The sequence below is a fragment of the Alternaria dauci genome, chromosome 1 (genome assembly GCF_042100115.1).
Source record: "Alternaria dauci strain A2016 chromosome 1, whole genome shotgun sequence".
Lineage (NCBI taxonomy): Eukaryota > Fungi > Ascomycota > Dothideomycetes > Pleosporales > Pleosporaceae > Alternaria > Alternaria dauci.
In genome coordinates this window covers 3,336,976-3,362,000 of record NC_091272.1, presented here as the reverse complement: position 1 = coordinate 3,362,000, position 25,025 = coordinate 3,336,976, and the positions used below count along the sequence as shown (strand labels likewise).

The window sequence follows — 25,025 nt, the reverse complement described above, 5'->3', positions numbered from 1 at the left end:
GTGATGTGCTCGTTGCGTTGTTGTCAACGTTCGGAATATCGGAACGTAGCGTGAAATACCCCGCAAAGCTATCAGAAGTCGTGATAGTTTCGAAGCAAAGCCTTGAAGATGAGAAGTGGGAGGAGGACACACAAGTCAAGACTGAAGTTGATTGAGCGAAATACTTATTGGCACATCGGATCTAGACGGTCTATTTAACTGGCAAGGCATCCGGCGCAAACCTCCACGCACCTCCACACCAAGTAGTGCCAACCGCCCACAGCCCGCGCCATCGTGAGTCTAACCCCACCTGCCCCTCGTCATTCGTGGAAGAACTCGTCGCGCCACTTGTCTGGGGCTGCGAAAACCGGGGCATTTGGCAACGTTGCCCATGATTGCCGGCATATTATTTACCTCACACGTGAGTGTTTACAGTGCTACACCCCACGAACTATAGGGGACCCTTGCTTTGCCAGGCGGCTCCAGGTGCTTCGCCCCTAGGCGAGAAGCTTGGGCTCGACGACGCATGACCAGGCGTGAGGTGCAAAGGAGAAATTAAGTGAAAAGCGGCCGTGACGACCAGGGCAGGTGTGTCAACATGAAGCCCGTCCTCTACTTACTCTTACAATTCGTGTACTATCGTGGAGCGTCATCAAATACCGCGGCAATAAGGACTTACCGGCCGCGGGGAGGCATGAGTGGATTCAAAGTAGTCCAGCCCGAGGAGCATGAGTATCGATGTTGACGCTCCAAGTCGGTCATCGTTGAGCACACGCCATACGAGAGCCGCACGTAACCACGAACTCAACTATCATCCAGCTTGGAACAATGGTAAGAAGACAGCAGGCCTGTGAATTAGTGATGTGACAATTGAAAGTAAAAGACGGACCTGGTATGACTCTTCATCCATCCATACACCCATTATCTACACTTCGTTCGTGATGCAAGATCCGAGGACCCTACAACGCGTCAATAGCTACCCAGCACGAAAAACCCCAAATACTCACTCGCCCGATGCCTGAGGATTGCGAAAACCACATTGGTGGTAACGTGGGAGATAATGTCGAAGACCGACTCTTCTTCTGCATGACCGGGAGGCGAGACGCTCACTTTATACCCCTCTTCTCCGTCTCACTGTAGTAGATGACCATACGCCAGAGCTTCTTCACAAGAGACTCTGCTTCGTCATCGAGAGCCACTTCCAAGTTCTCCACTAGTGGTTGCGGTGCGCCCTTGCTCTTCAAATGGTCCACGATAGCGTCGACAAGCATCTCTTCTTGAACACCTGTAAGCTCAAGAACCTTGTTTGCAGCCCACTGCTTGATGTCTTTGTCGATGTTTTTCTGAGGCAAATGCTCCCAAGCAACGGGCCATTTCCAGAGACCGTCCTTGTCGTTGGGGATGTCGCGTGCCAACTGTCGTTGTGCTTCTTCAATTTCTTCTTGTGTAAGGTTGGCACGTACAGCGGCATCGAAGTTAATGGGTACGAGAGTTCGCTTCTTAGAGCCGGTTTGGTCGGTGAGGTCTTCGTCCTCGAGCAAGTTTTCAACATCCGCTGCGGTTCGGCGAGGAGCGGCAGTTTTCTCAAGCTTCTTGGCTGCAGCGCCAAGGGAGATCTTGAAGTGTGCCGGCTCGCGCTGCTCCTCCCTGCGCATGAGCTCTTCTCCATGTTCTTCCAAGAAGGCATCGGCCTGTCCGCGGGCATGATCCTTCTGCTTCCTCTGTGCCGCCTGCTCACGTCGCTCTTGCTCCCGATCGATGGCGTCTTCCTTGGCCTCCTGGCCGCGGACTTGCTCGCGGTCGCGGATCCAATCGCTGTGATCACGGTAGTAGAGATCGCGCCTTGAAGCTGCCTCCTGGTCATCGTCGAATTCCCGGAGTTGCTTCGCCTGTGCAGCACGGGCTTTCTCGCGCTCCGCGTCCATGTTCTTAAAGTAGTCGTTCGTACGTTCGACAGAGGCAAAGGTACGACGCTCGGTTTGGAGCCAGCGTTGGAGCTGCTTCTTGTATGCCTCGTCAGCATCTTCGGCTCGCTTCTTCTTGCGATGGCGCTCTAATTCTGAATCGCTAGCCGAGTCATCATCGTCCTCTCGGTTAATGTATACGCCGTTGTTTATAGCACCACCATTAACAAAGTTGACTCCACCTTGATAGTCGCGAGGGAACTGAGAGCCCTTGGGCCCACTGGGAGCACCTTGAACACCCCTCTCTGCTCTGGGACCAAGTGGTACACCATTAGCACCTCCAGGTCCAGTAGGGGCAGAAGGTGGTGGCGATGCACGCCTACCACTCCGCTTGCGCTCTTCGGCCTCCAGCTCCTCTTCCTTTAGGAGCCGTTCTCGGTCGCGTTGGGTGGATCGGTCGCGGAAAGCTGCAATCTCTGCGGCGACAATGTCACGCATTTCGGCTGGAATATCTGCAAGCTCATCCTCGCCGTTGGCAAGGTTCACAAATGCAACTTCCACGTCTTCGCCGTCCTGTGCCTGTGCATCTTGCATGGTTGTGTCTCCTGCGTAGTCGACGTTGGGTGCGCTAGGCGGATGGAAGAAGCTGGCGAGAACCGACGATAGGGCTTCCTTTGCGCTGTCCAGTCTGAATTGAACGGTGGCTTCGTCCTCGTTTCGGGTCTTGCTCCATTCCTCTGCGTACTTGATCGAGGCGTCATCAACCATGACGTGCAGTTTTGTTGTCTCCACCTCGTCCTGCCCGTCGCCTTCGCCTTCGGTTTTCGGCTTGCCGGGCTTTTGTCGCTTTGTAGGCACACGCACATCTTTGAATATCTCAGCGGCCGTCTCCAGACTCTGGGCGTCTCCAAACTCAGCAAAGCCAAACGTCTGAGGCTTGTTGTTGGCATCGGTAGCCCTCGTCCAGCGCACGAGCTTTCCTGCCGTCTCCAGAATGCGCTCCATGCCCTCGTCGCCTCCGACGCCATCAGGAATGTTACCAACGAAGATGGTCCGCGCAATGTCTTCGCGCGATGGGGGATTGACGGGCTGGACTCCGTCTCTGCGATCGCCGTCCCTATCCATGCCAAGCCCACGACGACCGGGTGGTGCTGCATTGTCTCTTCGGCCGCCTACAGGGCTGTCGACAGCACCACTTCGTCCTCCCTGCGTTCCCAGACGGATGACGGGCGCATTGAGGTTGAAGTTGGGCATGTTCTGGGGCGTTTGCCATCCGGACGGTAGAGCGCGTGGTGCATTCATTGCTGGTGGTACCTGGACGTTCGCGACACCGGGGGGCGCCGCTACACCAGGAGGAAGTGTGGCGCCTGGCGGAGCTGCGCTTTTGTTAGCTCCACTATCATCATCAGTAAATGCGACTGCTTACCCATTCCAGGGGGCGGCATGCCAGCCATGCCTGGGGGAGTGCCTGCGAAGCCCGGAGGGCGGTTGTAGCCCGGAGCACCTATAGATGTTAGCACAGTTCGCGTCGCAAAGAATCGCCCAACGTACCAGGATAGCCGTACATCTCGGATGAATATACAGTCGCGGGGCTCGAAAGGATTGTTTTGGGGGATTAATAGATCGGACTGCCTAGATGTCCGTCGCGTGTGGTAGTGAGAGGCAGAAGTCGCAGTTGAGATTTGGAGCTTCAGGGAACGCACGGACCATCAGCTACCGTACAGCGCCGACAAATTTGGGAACCGCGGCGTGCATGACCTCCACCATCCACCGCAGCCAACCCGCAATTGCGCACCGCGAGCACATCCAATCACTCCTATCAATGCCAGGATCGTAGCAAAAACATCTGAAAATGGCATCACGATCGCTGGGCGAGCGACTGCTCCGTCCGTCGACCTTCACACGCATGCCGCAGTCCTCGAGACGGACAACACCGTCCTGGACATGCCAACGAGCCATATCGAATTCGCCAAGACAACCTGCGCAGCCACAGAGGAAGGAAGCAGACCAAGCCTATGTTCCTGAACAAGCAGCCGCGAATCCACAACCCTCTCAGAGTGAGACATCGCGGGCAATCGACTCCATGCTCGGCGGTACGACCACGAGGTCGGCACCGTATCTACCACGGGGCGCAGTGCCTACCTCACCAGTCAACCGCGTCTTCGGGGAAGCCTTCGCGGGTACCAAGAGCAGGCGGCCTGCCCAGAGGCCAGGCCTAAATTTCGACGACATGGCATTGACCGACGATATAACCAACCCAAGTCTTGCCAACAAGCCTTCCGGTGCAGCCTCGCTCGCTGTACAACAAGAAGAGACATTTGCTCAATACCCACGCTTGAAACCCACATACGGACGCACTGTAGAGTTGGATCCTAGCCGCGGACGTGATATCGTAAGGGGCATTGGCATGCTGGGAAGTTTGATGGCAAGGAACAAGGTCAAGAGCGACTTCAACAAACAAAGGTTCCACGAGAGAGGCGGGCTGAAGAGGAAGCGACTGGCGTCCGAGAGGTGGAGGGCGAGATTCAAGAAGGGATTCCGCCAGGTGACTGACCGGGTGACAGAACTGACGAAGAAGGGATGGTAAACATACATGACGCGGATTCCATACTTGGGAATGGTGGGGATATTAACCATGTCAGAATCCAATGTGTATATTGTACTATAATTGCATTTGCGTAACAAGCACTGGGTGCTTACAGAACTGATAGCAATTGAGATATCATGACCATCTCAACAGCATACAATCGCCTTGGCACGGAAACATTTATTATTGCGTCTATTCTGGTCGTGCAGGTGAAGCTCAGACTGCGGAGCTGGACCGGGAGTCTCTTGCCGCGGACGGGCACAGGCCAGGCATCTCGGATTCGCGTGCTCAACATTGTCCAAGTTGACACATGCACCTCGACCGTCGCAGCGGCCCCACGCGCAGTACCCAGTTCACATGCGCTGAGTGAACGATTGCCTTTTCTTCCCAGAACCCTCGTCATGATTTCGAGACGACAGCCATCGTCATGGCTTCCTACTGTCGCGTTACTTTCTTTCTTGACATCCCTTGCAACAGCATTGAGCGGCCAGGAGCCCATGAAGAGCGTCGAAGAGGCACGAGGATATAATCCTGGGGAGATTATTCCAGTCAGCTGTCTAAACCGAACCATGTACGTCTCAACATATACACAAGAAGCTGCGAGCGCAATTGCTAACCTCGACAATAGAGAAACCGGTGAGCATGTACGTCTACCACTCTCACCCACCCACCACGACTGGGAACAAACCAACGAGCACGACTCCACTCTCCGCCCCGTAGCCGCTAACCCATGTGTTTCCAGATCACAGACGCAGCCGGTCACCTCCAGTACATCCCGTTCCCAACCTGCAACGAAACCGGCCAGCCCCTCCACCTAAACTTTGGCGTCGAAAAAGACGTAAACTGCACCATAGACTTTGTAACCGACGAGTTCTTCCACCTCCTCGAATTCTACATCCACAACGATGCGCCCCTATCGTGCCGCATCCCCTCGAAACCCTTGCCACCCTCCGTCATGGAAACAGAGTACCGCGTAAGCGACGACAGCACACAGGAAGGCGCGCTAGGAACCCAGAGCACAATGTACACACCGCTGATCATCGCATTGGCGGGGACACTGCAGCTGAGCCACTTGCACGTGGGCAACTATTTGAACTTGCTGGTTCATGCGGGCCCCAAGAGCGTTGCGCCTGGAACGGTGGATGCTGCGACTGCGTATTCCGTGTCGAGTCACACAAGGAATACCAAGATTACGATTGGGGATCCGTTGAGTTTGGCGTTTAGTGTGCGGTGGTATCCAAGCACTACGCTGCCTCCGGGCTGGAGTGGGTATGGCGGACACATCTATACCAGTACCCTGGTGTACTGTTTCCTCAGCGCTGTGGCGAGTGCGGCCGTGTGCGTGGTTTACTTCCGTGGTGTTGAGCTGCCCCGACGGCTGAAGAGGTATGCTACAGATAGGATGAATGGCGGTGGAAGAGGGTTCGGCAACGGAAGCAGTGGCTATGGGTTGCCTGTAGCCAACGGTCGAGCAAGTGGCATGGGCAGTGGCTACGGATTAGGCGGCTATGGATATGGAGGTGGAGGCAAGAGAGTCGATTGAAATCAACGCAGTCCATGTACTGGTGTTTTAGGTTATTCAGACGCAAAACTTATACTTCAATGTGTTCATTGGTATTTCGTGATATCAGTACTATATATGCATCCTTCAGGTGCTTGCTGAGTATCTAGCCTCGAGTCATCAAGTCATTCAGCCATTACAGCCTCGCGTAACACATCATCCGACGCTTACAAACTAGCCTTCTTCTTGAAAGCGTTGATGAGACCGCTTGTGCTAGCATCGTGAGAAGTAGACTCCTTGTCGTCGTCAAGCTCAGACTGGATCTTCTTGGCCAGCGACTTGCCGAGTTCAACACCCCACTGGTCGAAGCTGTTGATGTTCCAGATGGCACCCTCGGTGAACGTGAGGTGCTCGTAGTAGACGATCAAGGCACCAAGAGTGGCAGGTGTAATCTTGTCAGCCAGGATGGAGGTAGTGGGTCGGTTGCCCAGGAAGGTCTTGTGAGCGACCAGGTTCTCAGGCGCACCCTCGGCCTTGACCTCATCAGGCGTCTTTCCGACCATGAGCGCCTCAGCTTGGGCGAAGAAGTTGGATGCAAGCATCTTCTGGTGCTTGTTGTTCTCGACGGGGTTGTGGCTCTGGGCGGCGAGGATGAAGTCGGTTGGGATGAGCTTGGTGCCCTGGTGGAGAAGCTGGTAGAAGGAGTGCTGGGCGTTGGTGGCTGGCTCACCGAACAGAATGGGACCGGTTGTGTACTTGACGTAGTCGCCGCTGCGGGTGATGGCCTTTCCGTTCGACTCCATGGACAGTTGCTGGAGGTAGGCGGGGAACCTGTGCATGTACTGGTCGAAGCTGCGTAATGTTAGACTAAGCGCATTTGCGAAAGTGACAGACTTACGGAGAGACAAGGTGAGTCTGGGCGCCGAAGAAGTCAGAGTACCATACACTCAGAAGACCACCGATGACGGGAATGTTCTGCTCGAGAGGAGTCTCCTTGAAGTGCTTGTCCATGGCATGAGCACCAGCCAGGAGCTGGTGGAAGTTGTCGAAGCCAATGTAGAGAGCCACGCTCAGGCCAATAGCGCTCCAGACACTGTAACGTCCACCAACCCAGTCGGAGAAACCGAACATGTTCTTCTTGTCGATACCGAACTTGGTGACCTCTTCCTCGTTAGTCGAGAGGGCAACGAAGTGCTTGGCAATGTCCTCCTGCTTTGCGCTCTTCAAGAACCATGACTTTGCAGTGTTGGCGTTTGTGACGGTCTCAGCTGTGGTAAAGGTCTTGGAGGCGATGAGGAAGAGAGAGGTCTCAGGGTTGGAGTCCTTGAGAGCTTCTGCGATGTGAGTTCCGTCAATGTTGGAAACGAAGTGGATCTTGAGGTCGCGCTGGGAGTAGGCCTTGAGGGCTTCTGAGACCATGACGGGACCACTAATTGGAGTTAGTACATGTTTTGAGCGTATCAAACAGAGTTGCATACAGGTCAGAACCACCAATACCAATGTTGATGATGGTGTCGATCTTCTTGCCGGTGTATCCCTTCCACTCGCCGCTTCGGACCTGCTCGCTGAACTCCTTCATGTGGTCAAGAACCGAGTTGACGTCCTCGACGACGCTCTTGCCATCAACCTCCATCTTCTGGTTGGAGGTGTTGCGGAGTGCGACGTGGTAGACGGCACGGTTCTCGGTGAAGTTAATCTTCTCACCAGCGAACATGTCATCGCGGAGCTTCTCAAGGCCGGCTTCTTTTGCAAGCTCGATGAGAAGCTTCAGTGTCTCCTCGGTGATGAAGTTCTTGGAGAAGTCGAACAGGATCTCGGAGTTCTCGGCATCGTTCTTGAAGGTACGGCTGAACTTCTCGAATCGCTACAATTTGTTAGCAAGGTACTAGATGGTAGACATCAAGACTTACCTGAGGGTCCTTCTTGAAGTACTCCTTCAGGACAATGTCCTTGCCAAGCTTCTGGTGGTGGTCCTGCAGCGCCGACCAGGCGTTGAGGTCCGAGGCCTGTGCGAAGCCGGGCATGTTGTGTGTTGCGGGATTAGTAGGCGGGTATGAGGGTATGAGGGTCCAAACTTGGACAATGGGAGACAGGCAGGGTCAATTGCAAGTGCGAGGTGATGGAAAAAGGTGTGAGTAAGGAGAAGACGAATGTTTTGTCGGATGTCATGGGAGAATAGTAATGTCGCGCGGCCGAGACTCAGCCCCGCTTGCGTCAGAGCTCCGTTGAGGGAAGGAGGGGCACCACTTTTACCACGCGCTCACTGTCCGACCATCCCGTTGGTTCCACCTGGCCAGCCTTACCAAAGCACCACAAAGCTGATCACTAAGACGTGTGCATCTCTAACTCAATGGGGATATCGTCTTGATTTGCTTGCCTGAATTCAGGCTTTCTCATACACAAATGCTGCCTCAAGCGCCGTGCCATTGCTCCAGAACCCAAAAAAGCATCAAAGAGCGCTGAGATCCCACCAATCATCATGTCTTCTATCTGTGGATCCAAGGCCGGCGGGTGTTGTGCGTGCAGTCGGCTCCATCGCCGTGACAAGCCACACTCGTGCTCAACGGCCTTTCTCCGGAGCCGAAGTGTTGAGATGCTGAATGCACTATCTTTCCGTTACACCCTCGAATGATGGATCCTTTACCGAACCACCAGCATCGCCAAGACCCGCAACAGGACGGTTGTATGACCATCCTGCGAATTGCTGTTGCATAGTCTGGGAAAGCATAGGGCCATCGACGTACGAATCCGTTGGAGCCTCGGAGGTGAATTCGCGGTCGAAGTTGGCAGTGTCTTTTGCGTCAACCTAGGTATATGTTAGTCGTGGCCTTTTGATTAATAACAGTTTTACGTACCACATTGGGCTTGAAGCTGGGCTCGTACTTCCTCTCGAGCAGCTTTCGCCAGTCGATGCTGTGGAAGAAGTAATGTGCCTTGATCTCCGCAGCGCCCTTGGCTCCCAATCGCTTCTCTGCATTGCGGTCTAGGAGACGAGTCAGGAGATCGCGTGCGGCCGGTGGGACAATCTCGGGGCCGGGGAAGTGTAGAGGCTCGGTGAGAATCTTGCGGTACATGTCGTTGGTGTTCTCATCGTAGAAGGGAGGCAGCCCAGTCAACATCTCGTATAGAAGAACACCAAGCGTCCACCAGTCGACGGACTTGGTGTAGCCAGCGCCGGTAAGGAGTTCCGGAGCGAGGTATTCTGGTGTTCCACAGAATGCTAAGAGAGTGTTAGTTCTGCGATTCAAACCATGCTCAGATATGACTTACTGTTTGTCCGGTCCTCATCCTTCATGTCGAGTTTGCAGAGACCAAAGTCGCACAGGGCAATATGACCAGTGTAATCGAGAAGAATGTTCTCTGGCTTCAGATCGCGGTAGATGACGTTGAAACCGTGTAAGCACTCAAGGGCGCATAGCAGTTCGGCCGCATAGAACCGAGCTCGGTTGATGTCGAATCGTTGTTCCTTCTGCAGATGGTGGAAGAGCTCACCGCCATTAACAAAGGCCAAGACAAGGTACAGCTTCTCTGGCGACTGGAACGAGAACTTCAATGGTACGATGAAGGGGTTGTTGATTTGAGCCAGGACAGACCGCTCAGCGAGAGTATGTGCGACTTCGGACCGGGAGATGATGTGTGCTTTACGAATGGTCTTGAGGGCGTAAATTCGGTGCGTATCCTTTTTCCTGCACGTTGTTAGTATCGAATACTGCAGGAGAGCGCATGAGCACATACTGCACCTGCATGACCTTTCCAAAACTTCCCTTGCCGACGACTTTGAGAAGTTCAAAATCGTCAATCGCCAGACGATCTTGGCGGTTCTCGACAAAGTTGACTCCGACCTTCATCTGACCGCTACCAAACTGCACGGGTATCCAATCAGCACCGGCTTGGCCACCTGCGCCGTCGCCGTTTCCAGATTTGCTGTCCGTCCTCTGCTCCTCGAACTTCGGGTGGACCTTGAGTGTTCCGATGAAGATATCTTCGTTGCGACCGGCGTTGGGCGACGCAGATGGGTTTCGGATGTAGAGCGAGACGGTGAGGTCGGTGACGCGGGACACATCGAACTTGTATTGTGTGTTGCTGCCGGCCCAGAGCGGGTTCTCTGGCGTACCGGAGACTGCGTTGATGAAGACCTGCTGCTTGTCGAAATCGACCAGAGCGTAGGGCAGGTGTTTTGACGAGTAGCGGCCGTGGATGGTAGGCGCGGCATTGATGCTGCCAGCAGCAGACTGCGGTCGGTTCGCGTAGGAACCGGCGACTGCGTTGCGCGAAGACGAGCCCGGTCGCATTGAGCCTGCCACGGAGAGGCCGCCACCCTGGGACATGGAGCCCTGGTGGTGGCTCCCGCCGCTGAACTGCTGCTCGGCGCCCGGGGGCAGCGAAAACTTCTGGCCTTCATGGAGGGTGACAATTAGGATACCGGGGCGAAGGGGCGGCGCCGGGGCGGCTGCGTTGGCTTCTGAGGCGGCTGGACTGGGTCAGCAGGAGGTGAGTGGGGACAGGGGAGCCAAAGTACCGATGCCATTGTCTTTTGAGTCTCCGAGGGTCGTCGCGCTGGCGGCGGAACTCGAGGCTTTGGGCGTCGCCTGGTCACCGACTATGGTCGACGTCGACGACGAGCGACTGAATGTGTTGGCGAGGGGAGCAAGATGCGTCTCTTTGAGCTCTGCGACACGTGTTAGGGGGGAGGGGGCGTCACTCAGCAGGCGGGCTTTTGGGGGGGATACGCACTCTTTGTGAGCTTCCAAGACATGGTTGCGGCAGCTCAGTGGTGGACAGATGCAGGAAGAACAGTCGGACACCCAGGGTGCTGCTAGGTAGCGAGAGGGTGGAGACTACGGGACGCGGGAAGGCGACGAGGGGCACACCAAAAGAGCGGACGTGGTGCTGGCAGACGGGGGAGCGCTGCAGAGACTCTGGTGGAGAGGGCTCTGGAGAGGGGAGAGCAGAGAAGACCTAGGTATAGGGAGCGGCTGGTGGCAATGTGTCCAACGTCCGAGTGCCCCAGGACTCCGTCAATGCTGCGATGCTCCAGATAGGGTCCTCGTTTGAAGTTGGGTCATTGGGTCTCTGAAACTAGCCTTCATTTCGGACTGACGACGCACTGACGCGCCAATCCTTTTGCCCTTCCTTTGCAGTGTTTCGCGTGTCGCAGCCCGAGTGAGAGTCTGCGTGTCTATTTTCATTTGCGACCATGCTGCGCCATTGCGAGTGATATCGTGATTCGTGCCTGCCTGTCCCCATCCCAGCCTCGGCTGCAGCTTCCGCCGCCGCCAACAACAACGTCCGGCGTGGGTACGTCAACACCGCGCGCGACCTTGACCTTGGAGCCCAACACCACGTCCGCTCGCCATCTCGACGCACGCAGCCGCCCGTCCTCGCTGACCGTCGCGAGCTGCGGCATTATCTTACGTTGCATTAGTCATCACCCCCCGACCCCGACTCGCGCCCTTGCAGTGAACGGCGTGCACAGCCACAGCCCTCTGTCTCACCCCCCGACTCTCCTTCACTTGCACATACGTCAACAGCGGAGCAGCCATGGGGGTCATCAAGAAGAAGACGGGTACGCGGGGCACCGAAGGCGGCACCAAGTACGTCTGCGATGTGTGCTCCTCCGACATCACGTCGACAGTCCGCATACGCTGCGCCGAAGACGTGTGCAGCGAATACGACCTCTGCGTGCCATGCTTCTCCGACGGCAAGGCTACGCGCGACCACCAGCCTGCCAAGCACAAGTTCAAGGTCATCGAGCAGCATTCCATACCCATATACACCGAGGACTGGGGCGCCGACGAGGAGCTGGCCCTCTTGGAAGGCGCCGAAACATACGGCCTGGGCTCATGGGCAGACATTGCGGATCACATAGGCGGCTACCGCGAGAAGGACGAGGTCCGCGACCACTACATCAGTACCTACCTGGAAAGCCCGTGCTTTCCCCTGCCCGAGCACTGCAGCAAGGATGACACCGAGCTCAGCACCCGCATACCGCGTCACGAGTTTCAGGCGAGGAAGAAGAGGAGGATAGAGAAGAAGAAAGAGGAAGCTGCAGGCCGCGAGCCCGATGCGCCCAAGCAGAAGCCCACGGCCAGTGTCCCAGCTTGCCACGAGGTCCAAGGATATATGCCCGGTCGTCTGGAGTTCGAGACTGAATACTTCAACGAAGCCGAGGAGGCTGTGCAGCACATGCAGTTCGACCCTGGTGATGGCTTGAATCCAAGAACGGGCGAGCTGGAGCCAGAGATGGAGCTTAAGATGACCATTATGGAAATCTACAACCACCGCCTAGACGCCCGAGTTGAGCGCAAAAAGATCATCTTCGAGCATCAGCTACTGGAGTACCGCAAGAATCAGCTGGCCGACAAGAAGCGGACCAAAGAAGAAAAAGACCTGATGAACAAGGCGAAGCCGTTTGCCAGGATGATGCAGCATGCCGACTTTGAGCAGTTTTGCAAGGACCTGGAATACGAGCACAATCTCAGGCAGGCCATCTCACAGCTTCAGGAGTGGAGGAACATGCAGATCACCAGTCTCAAAGCTGGGGAGAAATACGAACAGGAGAAGCAGCAACGGCAAACCCGGCCGCCTCCCGTCGGGCAGTTTGATCGTCTGGCGTCCAGTAGGATGGCAAAGCCTCAACCACCTTTCGAACAACCGTCTGCAGCCACAGCCTTGCTCGCGCAGGAGCTGCCATTGCACGTCAAGCAGAACAGTGGTCTCACGACGCCACCTCCGGATCGCGCTCAGAACGGCGCCAATGGTGCAAATGGCGTTTTGACACCACAGCATTCCAAGACAAAGTTCGTGCCCAAGTCGCTCCCCAATACCGTGCCTCTCAAGTTTGGCAAAGAGTCAAAAGCGGATCTCCAGCTGCTCAATCCAGAGGAGGTGGAGATATGCAGCACATTGCGTATCATGCCCAAGCCATATCTAGCGCTCAAGGAGACCATCCTTCGGGCCGCACTCAACAATGGCGGCGCGCTGAAGAAAAAGACGGCCAGAGAGATTTGCAAGATCGACACTAGCAAGTCATCGCAACTTTTTGAATACTTTGTGCATAGTGGTTGGATAGCAAGGGCGTAACGGGACTGCGCTGATGGCGCTGGCGTTTGATAGAGAACTATGATCATTTTTGGTGGCGTTTGGGCAAGGTATACCCCAGTCCTGGGAAGGGAGGCGTTGTTGTGTTGATAGATGGGTTCGCTGCTCTTTGGTAAATCATATGCATCAACCCTTCATTTTGCCATGACTTGTTGCTGCTGCTGTGATGATAATGGCGATGATGGTCCGTCCATGGCGCTACCCCAGCGACGGTTGAATACAAACAATGGCTCTCACTCCGCAGTTCCCCACTCACATCCCGAACACGCGACAGGCATCACCCAACATGGCCCTTTAGTCACTTTGTATTTCCATTAGGAGTAGCGGGCCAGGGAAGCTTCCGACGGTTAGCAGTATTTCGTGCAGCAACCCTGACATCATTTGTTCGTTCGCAGTACCGGACCAGCCTTGAGCAAAAGCAGCCTCCGTATCCACCTCCCTGCATGGCTACCAACTCGCGCTACTTCCACGATATGCCCGTGCCATATACTCCCTCGCCCTCGTATGCACGCGCAAAGTCTCAGGCGGGCGTTTTTGGCACGGCACATGAAACCTCCGGCCACCAGGTGATTGATTCAAATGTCCACGAGACCCGTAAGCGCTCCCGGTATGGCTCCACGGCGCACGAAGCCGCGATAGGAGGTCCCTGGGGAGAACATGTCCTGCACAGCACTCGCGCCAGCGACACCAGAAGTCCGCCGCCGCTTGCGAACGACCGCTACCAACTCGCTGGGGGTATGGATGGGACACACAACGAGACGAGACGAGACGGCGACTACGATGACTACTTCAACCTCCAAAAGCAGCGCGGCACCTGGTCGGTACCCCCCACACCCCAGGTTGGCCTGGCGAGACAGGTCGCAGTTGGCGAAATGCACACGACGCCCAGCGAGAGCAAATCGTGGTCTATAATGAGTCTTGTCGGAGGAGTGGCCGGAAAGCTGTTCCAGTTCTGCACAGTGCCCTTCCGAGGTTTTCAGGCGGGAGGAGGAGCGCGATACAGCATCGATGCGCAGGAGGAAGTCGCGGCGAAACTTGGGCTCCAGGACGACCCCTATCAGGCAGGTCCAGTGCAGCAACTACCGCCCGCCCCAAGCGACGACTATGGGGTCCAGTCAATCAACTCCATCACGCCAGACCGCCCCAGGATGGCCAAGCGACTGCGCACAGCAGACAATTGGGTGGTAGTTGGGACTAATCTCGAGACAGAATCAAGGCCCTCCACACCGCGACTATCCGGGCGAAGACTGCCCGATCGATCGCCCTCGTTGATCCCACGCCCTGTATCACGGCCAAACGCAGGAACGCCATCCTACAAGCGACCCTCCCTGATCCCAGTATCCCGACGCTCCACAGTCGACCGACGATCTTTCGGCGGCAGCCCAGCAGCCACTCCTGGCTCACACGAACGGGCGCGTTCCTACAGTCGACACAGCTACGGTTCCCCAGCCATGTTCGATGACAAGTCAAGCATAACCGCGAGCCCCCTGCCAAAAGAAACTCAGCGTCTGATCAACAATGTGCGGAGGGAAGAGATTGAAGAAGACGAGCGCCTGCGCAGGATGAGCTTGCAGATGACTGCCATGCTGAGAGAAGCGAACGAAGCTCTGGGCTCCAAGTTTGAGGTGGAAGAGTACAACGACGATGATATGGATGGCAATCAAGGGTTCAACCAGCAACCGAGCTGGTTTTCATAAAATGTATACAGTCACTGCACTTTAAGCATGCACTTTGGCGTTTTTCTTTGTGTCTAATAACGGCCTCTTGAGATATTCGGCGTTTCACATGGTTAGGCGTATACCCTGATTACCATTCTTTGGTATCTGCGGCGGCTCGACATGGGTCTTGTACTTTGATATTCAAATAGTTAAACACAGAATGAGGATTTGTAGAATAATACTTTGGTACTTTACTTCGCGCGGGAATTCGGCAACGATTTCGTCCTGGAATTGCATATGCGGTTGAGGTAACATGCCAACGCGGTAGTGGCAGCCTTTGCTCGAGCGCAAGAACAGTGGCAGTTGGTGTTGGAGTCGTGCCTACTGCACCTTGCGGGTACCTGCAGACGGGTCAGGCCAGACGGGTGGGCAGACAGCAGTCGGAAGAGGTAGCTGTGAGTACTAACGTGAGTCTACATAGGGAGAGATCAGGGAAGTTTGAGGTTGATTGATAGACAGGCTCAACCATGTCCAGATGCCTTTTCTTGATTCTACATCCTACACATCTTTACTAGCACTGCCTTCGCCTTGACGTCGTTTGAGATCTTCAATCAGTACGCTCATGAGTTTGAACATCTCGCCAGCGAGCTTCTTTCCGGTTTCTCTCCATTCTTCCTCGCATAATCGCCCGAAACGGTCGGGATGCCATCGTAAGCGCTCCTGACGTAGCCACTCGTAGCTATACAAACCGCTTGCTCGAAGTAGCTTTTCTACGTCGTGTTGGCAGGCGTGTATACTATCTGGTTCAGATTTGAGTATTGTACACGCTGTGAGATTGCAGGTCGTAATCGTATTAGGCAGATAGGGAAACATGGACAGTAACTTTGGCGATGCCGATGGTGTGCGGTGCAGTGGCGGTCTAGAGGTATCTGAGCTACTGGACTGGGATCGGACTTGAAGTTTGCGCGGCGCTTTAGGTTTCGAGCCTCCGGCTGCTGCTGATGCGGCTGCGAACATGACTGCCGCTTCTGTAGACCACCTTTCGTAGATGGCTTGCGTCGCGGCATCGGGTGTCGTCTCTGTAGGCTTGTTGGTACCGTTTGGCACCTGCCCGTTCGACTGGGACGAGTCAGGTTTCGACTTCTTCTTCGCTCGGGCAAAGAAGTTGTGTGCAAATGTCTCCAGTGCTTCCTCGTTGATATCATCGATGGAGCCAGCCCATGTCCCATCATTCTGAATTGCGATGAATTGGTCAGAGCTGGTGGGATCTAGGGCAATGAAGGTCAGGTTGCTCCAGAGAAACCCCTTCTCCGCCTTCCATTCTTCTACCGTCTCTTTGTAAATTTCCCAGGCATCTCCATTGCCTAACCGGTATACGACGTCGCCGTACTCACTCATAGCGAAAAATGCGCCTTCGGGACCCCATGTTACAATGCGTGGCGGTCCTACGCGCCATCCAGAAGGCGTCAACCAGGACTGTACGGCATCCTCCAGGCTCGGCGGCAGATTAGCCCAACGTATGAGCTCAGGATGCCAGATGATGAAGGAGTCGTCCGGTCCCAAGAAGGCACGCAGATGTGGAGAGTGCCATGTCTTGGTCAGAATACTCTCAAGCCGTGAGGGTATAGATGAGCCCCATTGCAGGCTGTTTCTGCCCGATGAGTCTTTAGAACTCAGGATCCAGGATTCGGTTATCGGCCCTAGAGCTGCCCAGTGTACTTCTGAAACTGTCCTGCCTAGAAGGAGATCTTGGAGGCTGGAAGGGAGGTTGCGACTGCTGATCGTTAACTGTCGTGTACAAAAGAATAGGCTGGCAGCGTACTGATTGAGTCCCGCAAAGCTTTTGGAAATGAAGCTGTCATCAGGTCCGAACGAGAAGAACGAGGCGTTGCTCGCGGTACCACTCATTCCCGGTTGGGCGCGATTGGGTGAAAAGCTGGTATGACGTCACGCGCTCCCCAAGTGGTGAAACCCCTAAAAATGTCCAAGTCGCACCTAGATGATGAGGTGATATGCATTCAACGTACAAGCGCGTGAATGTCAAGCCGTGAATAGGTTTCCGTCGGCCTGGCGTCTTTACGAATTGGCGCGTGTTCCCCGAAAACGGTTTCAGAGCGTTGCTATCCTGTTTGGACCCTGGAAGCGATCAAGCTTGGCAAGGCGAATGTCAACACAATCAATCGTGCGATTCCTACTTCTTCACAACATTGCAGCTTTATAGTGACCCACTGTGTTCAGCGTTGCACACCGCTTCCATCAAAATAGACTAAACGTTTTTCTTCTTAGCGAGCCCGAGTTTTCGGCGGCACATGTGCGATTCTACATTCACGTTTGGCCAGCGCGGCTGCCACTTCTTCCAATGTCCGTCGAGACGAGAACAGTATGCTTTCGTGAACGGATCGAACGGGAAACACGATGCTGACAATGATGCAGTGCACGCCTTCCAAGAAAGTTGGCAAAGTTTCTCAGCTCCTCGCAGTTGAAAAAGATCTATCATGTGACCCTTGGTTTCGAGGACAGCTTCCTCCTCACTTGGCGTGATACTGGCGGAACAGCTCGTGTTGAGAGTTCTGGGCTTCCGCAAGAGTTGGTCAACTTCCTGCATGCTGAAAACCGCGATATTCCCAATATACGGTGTACGCTGGGACCATACAATTCGTCTTTCTTCATCCACGACAAAGCTTCCTACCTCTGGAAAAACCTGCCAGGAAATCTACTTGTTGCCTTACAGAACAACATCCATGACGGAAGTTGGATCGACAGACCCCGCCTCGTGGCACTGGGTGCTGGAGATAACTTCTTACTAATAACCGAGAAGAACGCCTCATTATGGGACTTGCGGCATTACAAATCTGCTATTGCAATCCTTGAGAAGAGGTCCATGTCAGACATTCACAGTTTGATCCTGCATGCTTATCGGTACCAAAGCTTCGTCATGCAGACCAAGAGCGGTCAACTCCTCTTCGAAAACGTACCGCCACATCAGACCGTAAGCATCCAAGCCATGACAGCACCAGTCTTACAAGACACAAAAGATGTGCAACGAAGAGCTCTCGTACGCAGAGAAAGTGACAAGAGGGAGAGTATGCATAGAAAACATAGCGGTCTCCAGCAGCGTGCGCAGATCCGGAGGGAATGGAGTGAACACACCCAGGAATTTACGGCGCAGGCTAAGGGCGTGAAGCTGAGCTTCAGTCTCAACGTCAGCCTGGGTGGCTTAGCAAGAATGCTGGGATAAGGATGACTCGGGAATTACCAAGATCGCTCTATTCATGACCAGAGGAAATCAACTCCGTCACACACACACATCTTCGGTCGCCAATGGCTTGGGTCCCACGAACCTGGCAATAACGGCATACTCGGATGGTTGGAAAAAGTCAAGATATCGAAGTCACGCCAATCGCTGGCAAACCTGCCTGAAAGGATCCCCTAGTTCGTTTTCTCAATTTACGAGTCGGAAGGCCAAGACATTGCGGTGACCTGGACGAACAGATCGTTGATAGCATATGACCGTTAGAAGAGGAAGCGAATGAGCTCAGAGGCCATACAGCCTTGTAGGTGTTCTCGGCACAACCAAGGTCATCAATAAGGCCTCGATATAGTCTACATCCGTGTCTGATCGTTCTTCTCCACGTTGTACAGACTGATGGGAGGGGTTCGAGCTGTGGTTCTGACGATCATCGGAAATTGCTTCTACAAGCGCGTCTATTCTCTCCTTGCACCAGTTTCGCCCCTGGGACCAGAAATGGAGGACTGCGGCAGAACCATTTCGAGTCTGATGGAGACCGGAATTGAATGCCATGTTTGACTTTGCGAGGATATGTGCGGATAAAGATATCGCAATTAGAAGGACGGACCGAAACGGACCGGTAACAGCAGAAGTGAAGTCAACTCCAAGACTAGATATCTTGTTACTGTGGTTGTGTTGGAGCGAGGAACGGCGCTCTAGCCTAGCTTCCCAATGCCTTGACGAGCTTCAAATGTGATGTGGTTTTGTGTCCTTGGACACCGTTTACTGCTATGCCGAGATATTTGACACGATCGTGAAGGTAGATGTCGCGGCCCCTGAAATGACACCTGCTGCAGCTTCGAATCGGATGTTGTGGCTGTGGTACTTCTGTTAGATTCGCTAGAGATCCATGTGCAACAAGGTATTGGGGGATATAGGCAACCCTCTCAAGTGAAAACGAGTGCAGCTAGACGAGACTTCTTATGCGCCAAGTATATATTTCGGAGTTGCCGATGACACTGAGAGTTTATGCATTTTCCGATGTCAGAACTGTGACATGCAGAAATCGGTAGGTACCATGGCTCGACCGGAGTTGACAGCGATGACATCACGCTAAGACTTTTTCGACAGTCATCTTTGCGGGGAACCTCCGCGTCAGCTCGACTTCTCCACATTTTACCGGCAACTCCACGCTTCCGATACGCCATGTGCTGATGTCGAACCATTACTTGGGTACTTTGGGAAAGCCTGCCAAGCATGACGATGCGCATTTTGCGTGTTTTAGCAAGCCACGTACGTGGACGGACCGGTCAGCGTACCCGTAATACGCGGTGCAATGGCAGGTTTCTTTGTACACTAGGGTCGCACAGATGAGAGCTTAAGTACCTGGAACGGATGTGTTCTGTCTTGTGTCAATTCCGTCTCTTCCTCCGCTGGAGCTTGGGCCCCCCAAAATGGCTTCAATGCACTCGTTGATTGCTGCTCTCATTGCATGCGTGCCTTTGGCAAGCGCGATATTCATTAATGGCAGCGTGATTGCACCTTGCGACTCACCCATTTACTGTTATGGCGACTTGCTTCGCGAGATTGAACTCGCAAGACCGTTTGAGGATTCGAAGACGTTTGTCGATTTGTAAGTAACTTGGATGAAACCCCGATCAGATAACGGCTAATCAATAGCAGGCCAACAACGCGCCCACTGGAAGAAGTGCTTGCAGCATTTGCAAACCTTTCGAGGCCGATTGAGAACAACACAGCGCTGAACGATTTCCTATCCGAATACTTTGGCGAGGCTGGCTCAGAACTAGAAGAAGTACCCATCGATGAGCTGGAAACGCAACCAGACTTTCTCGAAAACGTCAACAGCTCTGTTGTTCGAGATTTCACACGCCAAGTCATCGATATATGGCCTGACTTGACGCGTCGATATGCTGGAGCCGGGAACTGCTCTGAATGCGTCAACTCTTTCATCCCGGTCAACCGTACATTTGTGATAGCTGGCGGTCGTTTCAGGGAGCCATATTACTGGGACTCGTTCTGGGTCATCGAAGGTCTTCTTCGTACTCAGGGATCTTTCACTCAGATTGCGGAGAACATCATCGAAAACTTCTTGGATCTTGTCGAAGACATTGGCTTCGTGCCCAACGGCGCCCGTCGCTATTACGAGAATCGATCGCAGCCACCCCTGCTTACGCAGATGGTTCGTGTTTACGTCGAATATACACAGAATTACACTCTTCTCGAACGGGCTTTACCTATCCTTGAAAAGGAGTATGAGTTCTGGGTAAATAACCGTACCGTAACGCTTGAGCGGGCTGGCATGAACTACTCCCTGAACCACTATGCTGTGTTGAACACGCAGCCACGGCCTGAATCCTACTACGAGGATTACGTGACTGCCAACAACGCGACTTACTTCAATGAAGAAGGCGAGGAGTTCAACGCCACGCAGCCACTCAACGAAACCGAGATCGCAACTTTGTATTCCAACCTTGCATCTGGTGCAGAGAGTGGATGGGACTATTCAGCGCGCTGGATTGCCAACCCATCCGACGCTGTTACAGACACATTCTTCCCTCTTCGTTCGCTCAATACTATTGAGATCATCCCGGTGGAGCTCAACTCGATCTTGTACTACAACGAGATCACGATCGCTGAGTTCCACCGCCACCAAGGCAATTATACCGCTGCACGCGAGTGGGCCGGTCGAGCTGCAGACCGGAGCGAGGCAATGACCACCATCCTTTGGTCGCCTGAGCACTACAGCTACTTTGACTACAACTTAACCTCTAGTAGTCAGAATATCTACACCTTGGCCGATAACACGAGCACACCACTTTCACTCCAAGGAGCGCCGCCTGGACAACAAATATGGTTTCAGATTTCCCAGTTTTATCCTTTCTGGACAGGCGCCGCTCCTGAAAGCATCAAGAACGATCCTAAGGCAATGAGGCGTGTTTACGCACGGGTTGAGGAGCTCCTTGAGTCTCGAGACGGTGCGATTTCCGCAACAAACCTCGAGACCGGACAGCAGTGGGACGAGCCAAACGTCTGGCCGCCACTGCAATACATTCTTATGCAAGGTCTACTCAACACGCCTCTCGAGGTCAGCGAAGACGATGACGAACAGTCAACCGAGGATTACATTTGGACCCAAGATCTTTCCCTCCGCATTGCACAGCGCTATCTTGATTCGTTGTATTGCACATGGCGTGTCACTGGTGGCGCGACTGATGAAGTGCCACAACTTCCCGACTCTCAAGGCAATGGGACGATCTTCGAAAAGTACTCTGATGAGAGTACTAATGCTGCTGGAGGGGGTGGTGAGTACGAAGTTGTGGAGGGCTTTGGTTGGTCGAACGGTGTTCTCATCTGGGCTGCTGATCAGTTCGGACAAAGGTTGACAACACCTGAGTGTGGAAACATTACTGCAGCTAATATTGGGAACGGTGATATGAAGAAGAAGAGAAGTGCAGTGGAACTAAGTAAGCGGGATGCCAGGTGGATCAAGAAAACCAAAGGGACAAGGAAGCTCAGATATTGATGGCAAAATGTACTCATAATAGCCAGCGAGCCGTCGCGCTGGCTACATTTCTTTGCTGAGATGTCAAATGATACTTGATTAGTTCCTTCTTATTTCCTTCAAAGTCTGTCTGAACGTCGATGTTCTCTGGTATGAATCTGAAGTGAAGGTAATCCCAATATAAAGTTCCGTATACCCCGAGTACTGCTACTTACGAACACACGGACAGCATTGCTCTGGACCCTCACATCTGAAGCCGCCCTTTTGAGTAGCGGAGGTGAAATAACATGCTCAGAAGTTTGGAATACAAGCGTATACATCGTGCCATTGATGAGGCAGGGTTGTTGATTTGTATTGTGAGGCTGCGAGCCCCCAATATTTACTGCAAGCCGAACGACTCCAAACCGAGGAGGACGACTTTCTCTAGTTAAACCCGCAAATGCAGTTACAAGGGCTGGAATAGGAAGCAATAAAGGCTTAAATTGATGTAAATCTCGACTGCTACTCCGGATTTGATGCGAAATGATGTTTCAAGGCGATGAGAATGTAGGCTGAGCACTCATGTGCATAACGAGCTGAATCTCTTCAACATGTACAAGCCATTGTAAGTTTTGAACTACATAGATAAGCATACCTTTTCGAATCAGACTAACAAATACGTGATATCCGAGTAGTAGGCGATGGTAACTCTTGAAGATGAGACTACCTAAATACCAAGTGGAAGGATGAGACACAAGAGGCTTGGTAGTTGCCACCCAATCCGCCCAGTAGTACTGTGTTCTTGTACGAGATGTATTGTATCAACATGGACGCTGATTGGAACATATTCGGCAAGGATGGAAGCAAATGAACAGTCCTGGATCAAGCCGATCACACGGACGTCCTCTGATAACTGACGGAGTCTCTTATTCATCGCTTGGACCTTGGCCCTCCAAAAAATTGCTGCATCGGTTAACCAAATGCTCTGAATCTTTCAGTACCTAGGTATCTATGCACCTTGCAACCTGCGTGTTTCAGTGTAAACGTATTACTAAATCCTTCGCCGCTTGCATCGGTGCAAGTCTTTCTGCCACTAGTCCTCCATTTTCTAATTCCGGCGATCGTAGCACTTGTGCATTGTAGATCTGCAAGGATTCGTGCTGTCCTATCTGAGGCTGTCTAGATTCCACGTGCAAGCTTTGCTTTCCAACATACCTAGGTAGTCATCAAAGCAGTCTCACACATGTAAAGTGACTAACTAGTGGGTATCTCGGCACATGGTACCATAAAAAACAAAAAGCCCGGACCTTTGGTGCCAAGAATGCTCTCTTGGTTTGTTGTGTGCATGGTGGTGGTGGTGGCTAAGCCTTTACATGATGACTGCGTAGACGGCAGCCACGGATCACAACCAAACGAAAAGCTTTCGTCTAGTCTGGATAGTGCAGCTCAGAGCCGCATTCATGTGGATGCCGATCATTGGGCATCGAATACCTCGTTTATCCTATCCGTCCACGTTCAACGGCCACGAGGCGGCTATGCATATGAACAGGATGGCGATGAATGGTGCGAAAAAGCCCATGAAGTAGTCCGAGATTATGAGTGAGGTGGTTTGATTGGAGGCTAGCAAACCGGGTGTATGAGCTTACGATAAGCCTTGTAGATAGAGTCACTGGTAAGACGTCAATGTGCAGCAAATCCGTCGGCGCATTAGTCTCGTCAGCTGAAGATCGATCCTCGAGGCTGAAAGACATGGCACCATTCGATAGAACGTAACATCGGGTTTTTGTTATTTGTGGAGCAGCGGTGGGTGGTAAATAACTTTCATAGGCTCACAGCCAGCCTTGCGCTAGATCCTACGCTAGGCGTGTCCGGCAGTGATGGACCACTGCTGACAACACGCTTCAAAGGCATTGATTTCCAGTAACCTGGTTGGTGGTGTATGAATCTCGAATCTAGACGACCCGTATCTCAGCAACCTGCTTGACAAGCGAGTTTTAGGACTCTAGAGTTCTAAGGTTATCGGAGCACCAGAGTAGTGCCACAGGAATTCAGACCTACGCGACTGCAGGTTTCCTGTAGTGTGACTATTAACGCTGTTACTCAGATGCAAGAGAACGCCTCGTGTGATATCTACAGTTGTTTTGGATTTTGTTGTATACTTTGACATACATTACACCGTAAAGACAGCGCATGAAAGGAGCAAGCCATAGCTTTGAGCTCATTTCTTAAAGATTAAGCAATTAAAACCTATGATTATGTTGAACACGAGAGGGGTATATCCAAAAGAAAAAGCGTCCAGCGAATTATTTCCCATTCTGCCACAACCGGACCTCTCAGAAATTGCGCAATGCGTCAGTGTCTTTCCACTCCCTTTCAGAGAAATCCGGAAACTTTGGCAGGTCCAGGACCACGCAGCCCGTCTCGGAGAATGTGAGATGGGGAGTTTGCTTCTCTGCAATTTGTGATTTTTGCCACGTCGCCATGACGGCATTCCAATACCGCTGCGGGTCTTCCTTTGCATGTCCAACGTGCTCACTAGTCTCAAATGGCACGTCTATGATGGGTATGCCAACGGTTTCGGTTTGCTCTGCATGTTCGGATACATCTTGCCACGCGATCAGCGTATCGCTCTTGGAGTAAAGATAACAGCGTGGCGCAGAGGGATCAAAATAGGTAGGATCGATGATTCGTCGTCGAGTTCGGCTGATGACGTTGTTCTCAAAGCCTTTGATACCGGTGTATAGTATCCATATACAGCCTAACACTAGACTGGCGAATACTATGGCGATATGCCGTAAGACTGGGATTTGTGGCAGTGATTTGTTGAGCGCCCCGCATAATCGCAAGTATCGTGGATGACCCGGTGTACTGTCCAGACATATTGCTGAGACGGGAAGTCGCATTCCAGTGAACCTGTAGTGAGCCTCTGCTAGCTCACAGGCCTTGTTGCTTCCACCTTCGGAGAAGACGTGTAGTAGGATACCATTTCCGGGCGTCTGGCCGGGCAGATATTGGTAGTTGGAGATGCATTCTATGGCGGGTCTCATGCGCCATTGTTTGCGTGCCGAGTTTCTAAAGCAGAGGTCTTTGGCAGAGGTAGTGATGACCATGATACGTGTTGATGGGAAGAGACCTCGGTACTCTGCTGTGTATTTGGCGATGTATCGATTTTGGGCTCCTGTCCAGGTGCATAGCAGAATGAGTGATGGTGCCACAAGGTCGTTCGACGAGAGACGTGGAAAAACGGATGCGGATCTTGGATCAAGCTCCCATATTGATGGTGCAATGAGCTCGAAGCCTGGAATAGTCTCGTAGGTCGCCTTGCTGTTTGCCATGATACTCGGTGATGAAGTGAGTTCCGGTTCCAGAGATAGGGATTGACAAGCTCAATGAGACTGCTGCCAATGGCTTGACTGTTTCGAGATGCAGATGTGGAGGACGTAGTACTCTCTTACTAGGACTCTATCCATGTCTGTTTGCGGCACGCGCTTATGTACGACCATGTCGAGATTTCGCATGCCCTTCCTACAAGTCCAGACTGTAAACAAAGCAACAGGGGTGTTA

The 25,025-nt window shown here is 53.1% G+C and overlaps 9 protein-coding genes across 9 annotated transcripts; 4 read left to right on the top strand and 5 right to left on the bottom strand.

The window, feature by feature from the left end:
- Positions 1–320: 320 nt before the first annotated feature.
- ACET3X_001048 (uncharacterized protein) lies at positions 321–3,450 on the bottom strand (the record flags this gene model as incomplete). The annotated part of the gene is made up of 3 exons (XM_069446296.1): positions 321–3,259; positions 3,310–3,387; positions 3,435–3,450. 3 exons carry the CDS (start codon positions 3,448–3,450, stop codon positions 1,086–1,088), a joined length of 2,268 nt encoding a protein of 755 aa, XP_069311290.1. The 3' UTR covers positions 321–1,085.
- A 1,421-nt stretch (positions 3,451–4,871) lies between these two features.
- Positions 4,872–6,013, top strand: ACET3X_001047 (uncharacterized protein; the record flags this gene model as incomplete). The annotated part of the gene is made up of 3 exons (XM_069446295.1): positions 4,872–5,041; positions 5,099–5,114; positions 5,213–6,013. 3 exons carry the CDS (start codon positions 4,872–4,874, stop codon positions 6,011–6,013), a joined length of 987 nt encoding a protein of 328 aa, XP_069311289.1.
- A 185-nt stretch (positions 6,014–6,198) lies between these two features.
- On the bottom strand, positions 6,199–7,995 carry ACET3X_001046 (uncharacterized protein; the record flags this gene model as incomplete). Its single annotated transcript, XM_069446294.1, has 4 exons — positions 6,199–6,823; positions 6,870–7,400; positions 7,450–7,835; positions 7,882–7,995. 4 exons carry the CDS (start codon positions 7,993–7,995, stop codon positions 6,199–6,201), a joined length of 1,656 nt encoding a protein of 551 aa, XP_069311288.1.
- Positions 7,996–8,576: 581 nt separating this feature from the next.
- Positions 8,577–10,727, bottom strand: ACET3X_001045 (uncharacterized protein; the record flags this gene model as incomplete). The annotated part of the gene is made up of 6 exons (XM_069446293.1): positions 8,577–8,777; positions 8,827–9,191; positions 9,242–9,657; positions 9,707–10,442; positions 10,491–10,640; positions 10,706–10,727. The coding sequence occupies 6 exons, from the start codon at positions 10,725–10,727 to the stop codon at positions 8,577–8,579; spliced, it is 1,890 nt and encodes a 629-aa protein (XP_069311287.1).
- Positions 10,728–11,512: 785 nt separating this feature from the next.
- ACET3X_001044 (uncharacterized protein) lies at positions 11,513–13,054 on the top strand (the record flags this gene model as incomplete). Its single annotated transcript, XM_069446292.1, has 1 exon — positions 11,513–13,054. One exon carries the CDS (start codon positions 11,513–11,515, stop codon positions 13,052–13,054), a length of 1,542 nt encoding a protein of 513 aa, XP_069311286.1.
- A 461-nt stretch (positions 13,055–13,515) lies between these two features.
- Positions 13,516–14,769, top strand: ACET3X_001043 (uncharacterized protein; the record flags this gene model as incomplete). The annotated part of the gene is made up of 1 exon (XM_069446291.1): positions 13,516–14,769. The coding sequence occupies one exon, from the start codon at positions 13,516–13,518 to the stop codon at positions 14,767–14,769; it is 1,254 nt and encodes a 417-aa protein (XP_069311285.1).
- Positions 14,770–15,288: 519 nt separating this feature from the next.
- On the bottom strand, positions 15,289–16,638 carry ACET3X_001042 (uncharacterized protein; the record flags this gene model as incomplete). The annotated part of the gene is made up of 2 exons (XM_069446290.1): positions 15,289–16,504; positions 16,553–16,638. 2 exons carry the CDS (start codon positions 16,636–16,638, stop codon positions 15,289–15,291), a joined length of 1,302 nt encoding a protein of 433 aa, XP_069311284.1.
- Positions 16,639–19,413: 2,775 nt separating this feature from the next.
- Positions 19,414–21,503, top strand: ACET3X_001041 (uncharacterized protein; the record flags this gene model as incomplete). The annotated part of the gene is made up of 2 exons (XM_069446288.1): positions 19,414–19,592; positions 19,643–21,503. The coding sequence occupies 2 exons, from the start codon at positions 19,414–19,416 to the stop codon at positions 21,501–21,503; spliced, it is 2,040 nt and encodes a 679-aa protein (XP_069311283.1).
- Positions 21,504–23,794: 2,291 nt separating this feature from the next.
- On the bottom strand, positions 23,795–24,796 carry ACET3X_001040 (uncharacterized protein; the record flags this gene model as incomplete). Its single annotated transcript, XM_069446287.1, has 1 exon — positions 23,795–24,796. The coding sequence occupies one exon, from the start codon at positions 24,794–24,796 to the stop codon at positions 23,795–23,797; it is 1,002 nt and encodes a 333-aa protein (XP_069311282.1).
- Between the last annotated feature and the right edge of the window lie 229 nt (positions 24,797–25,025).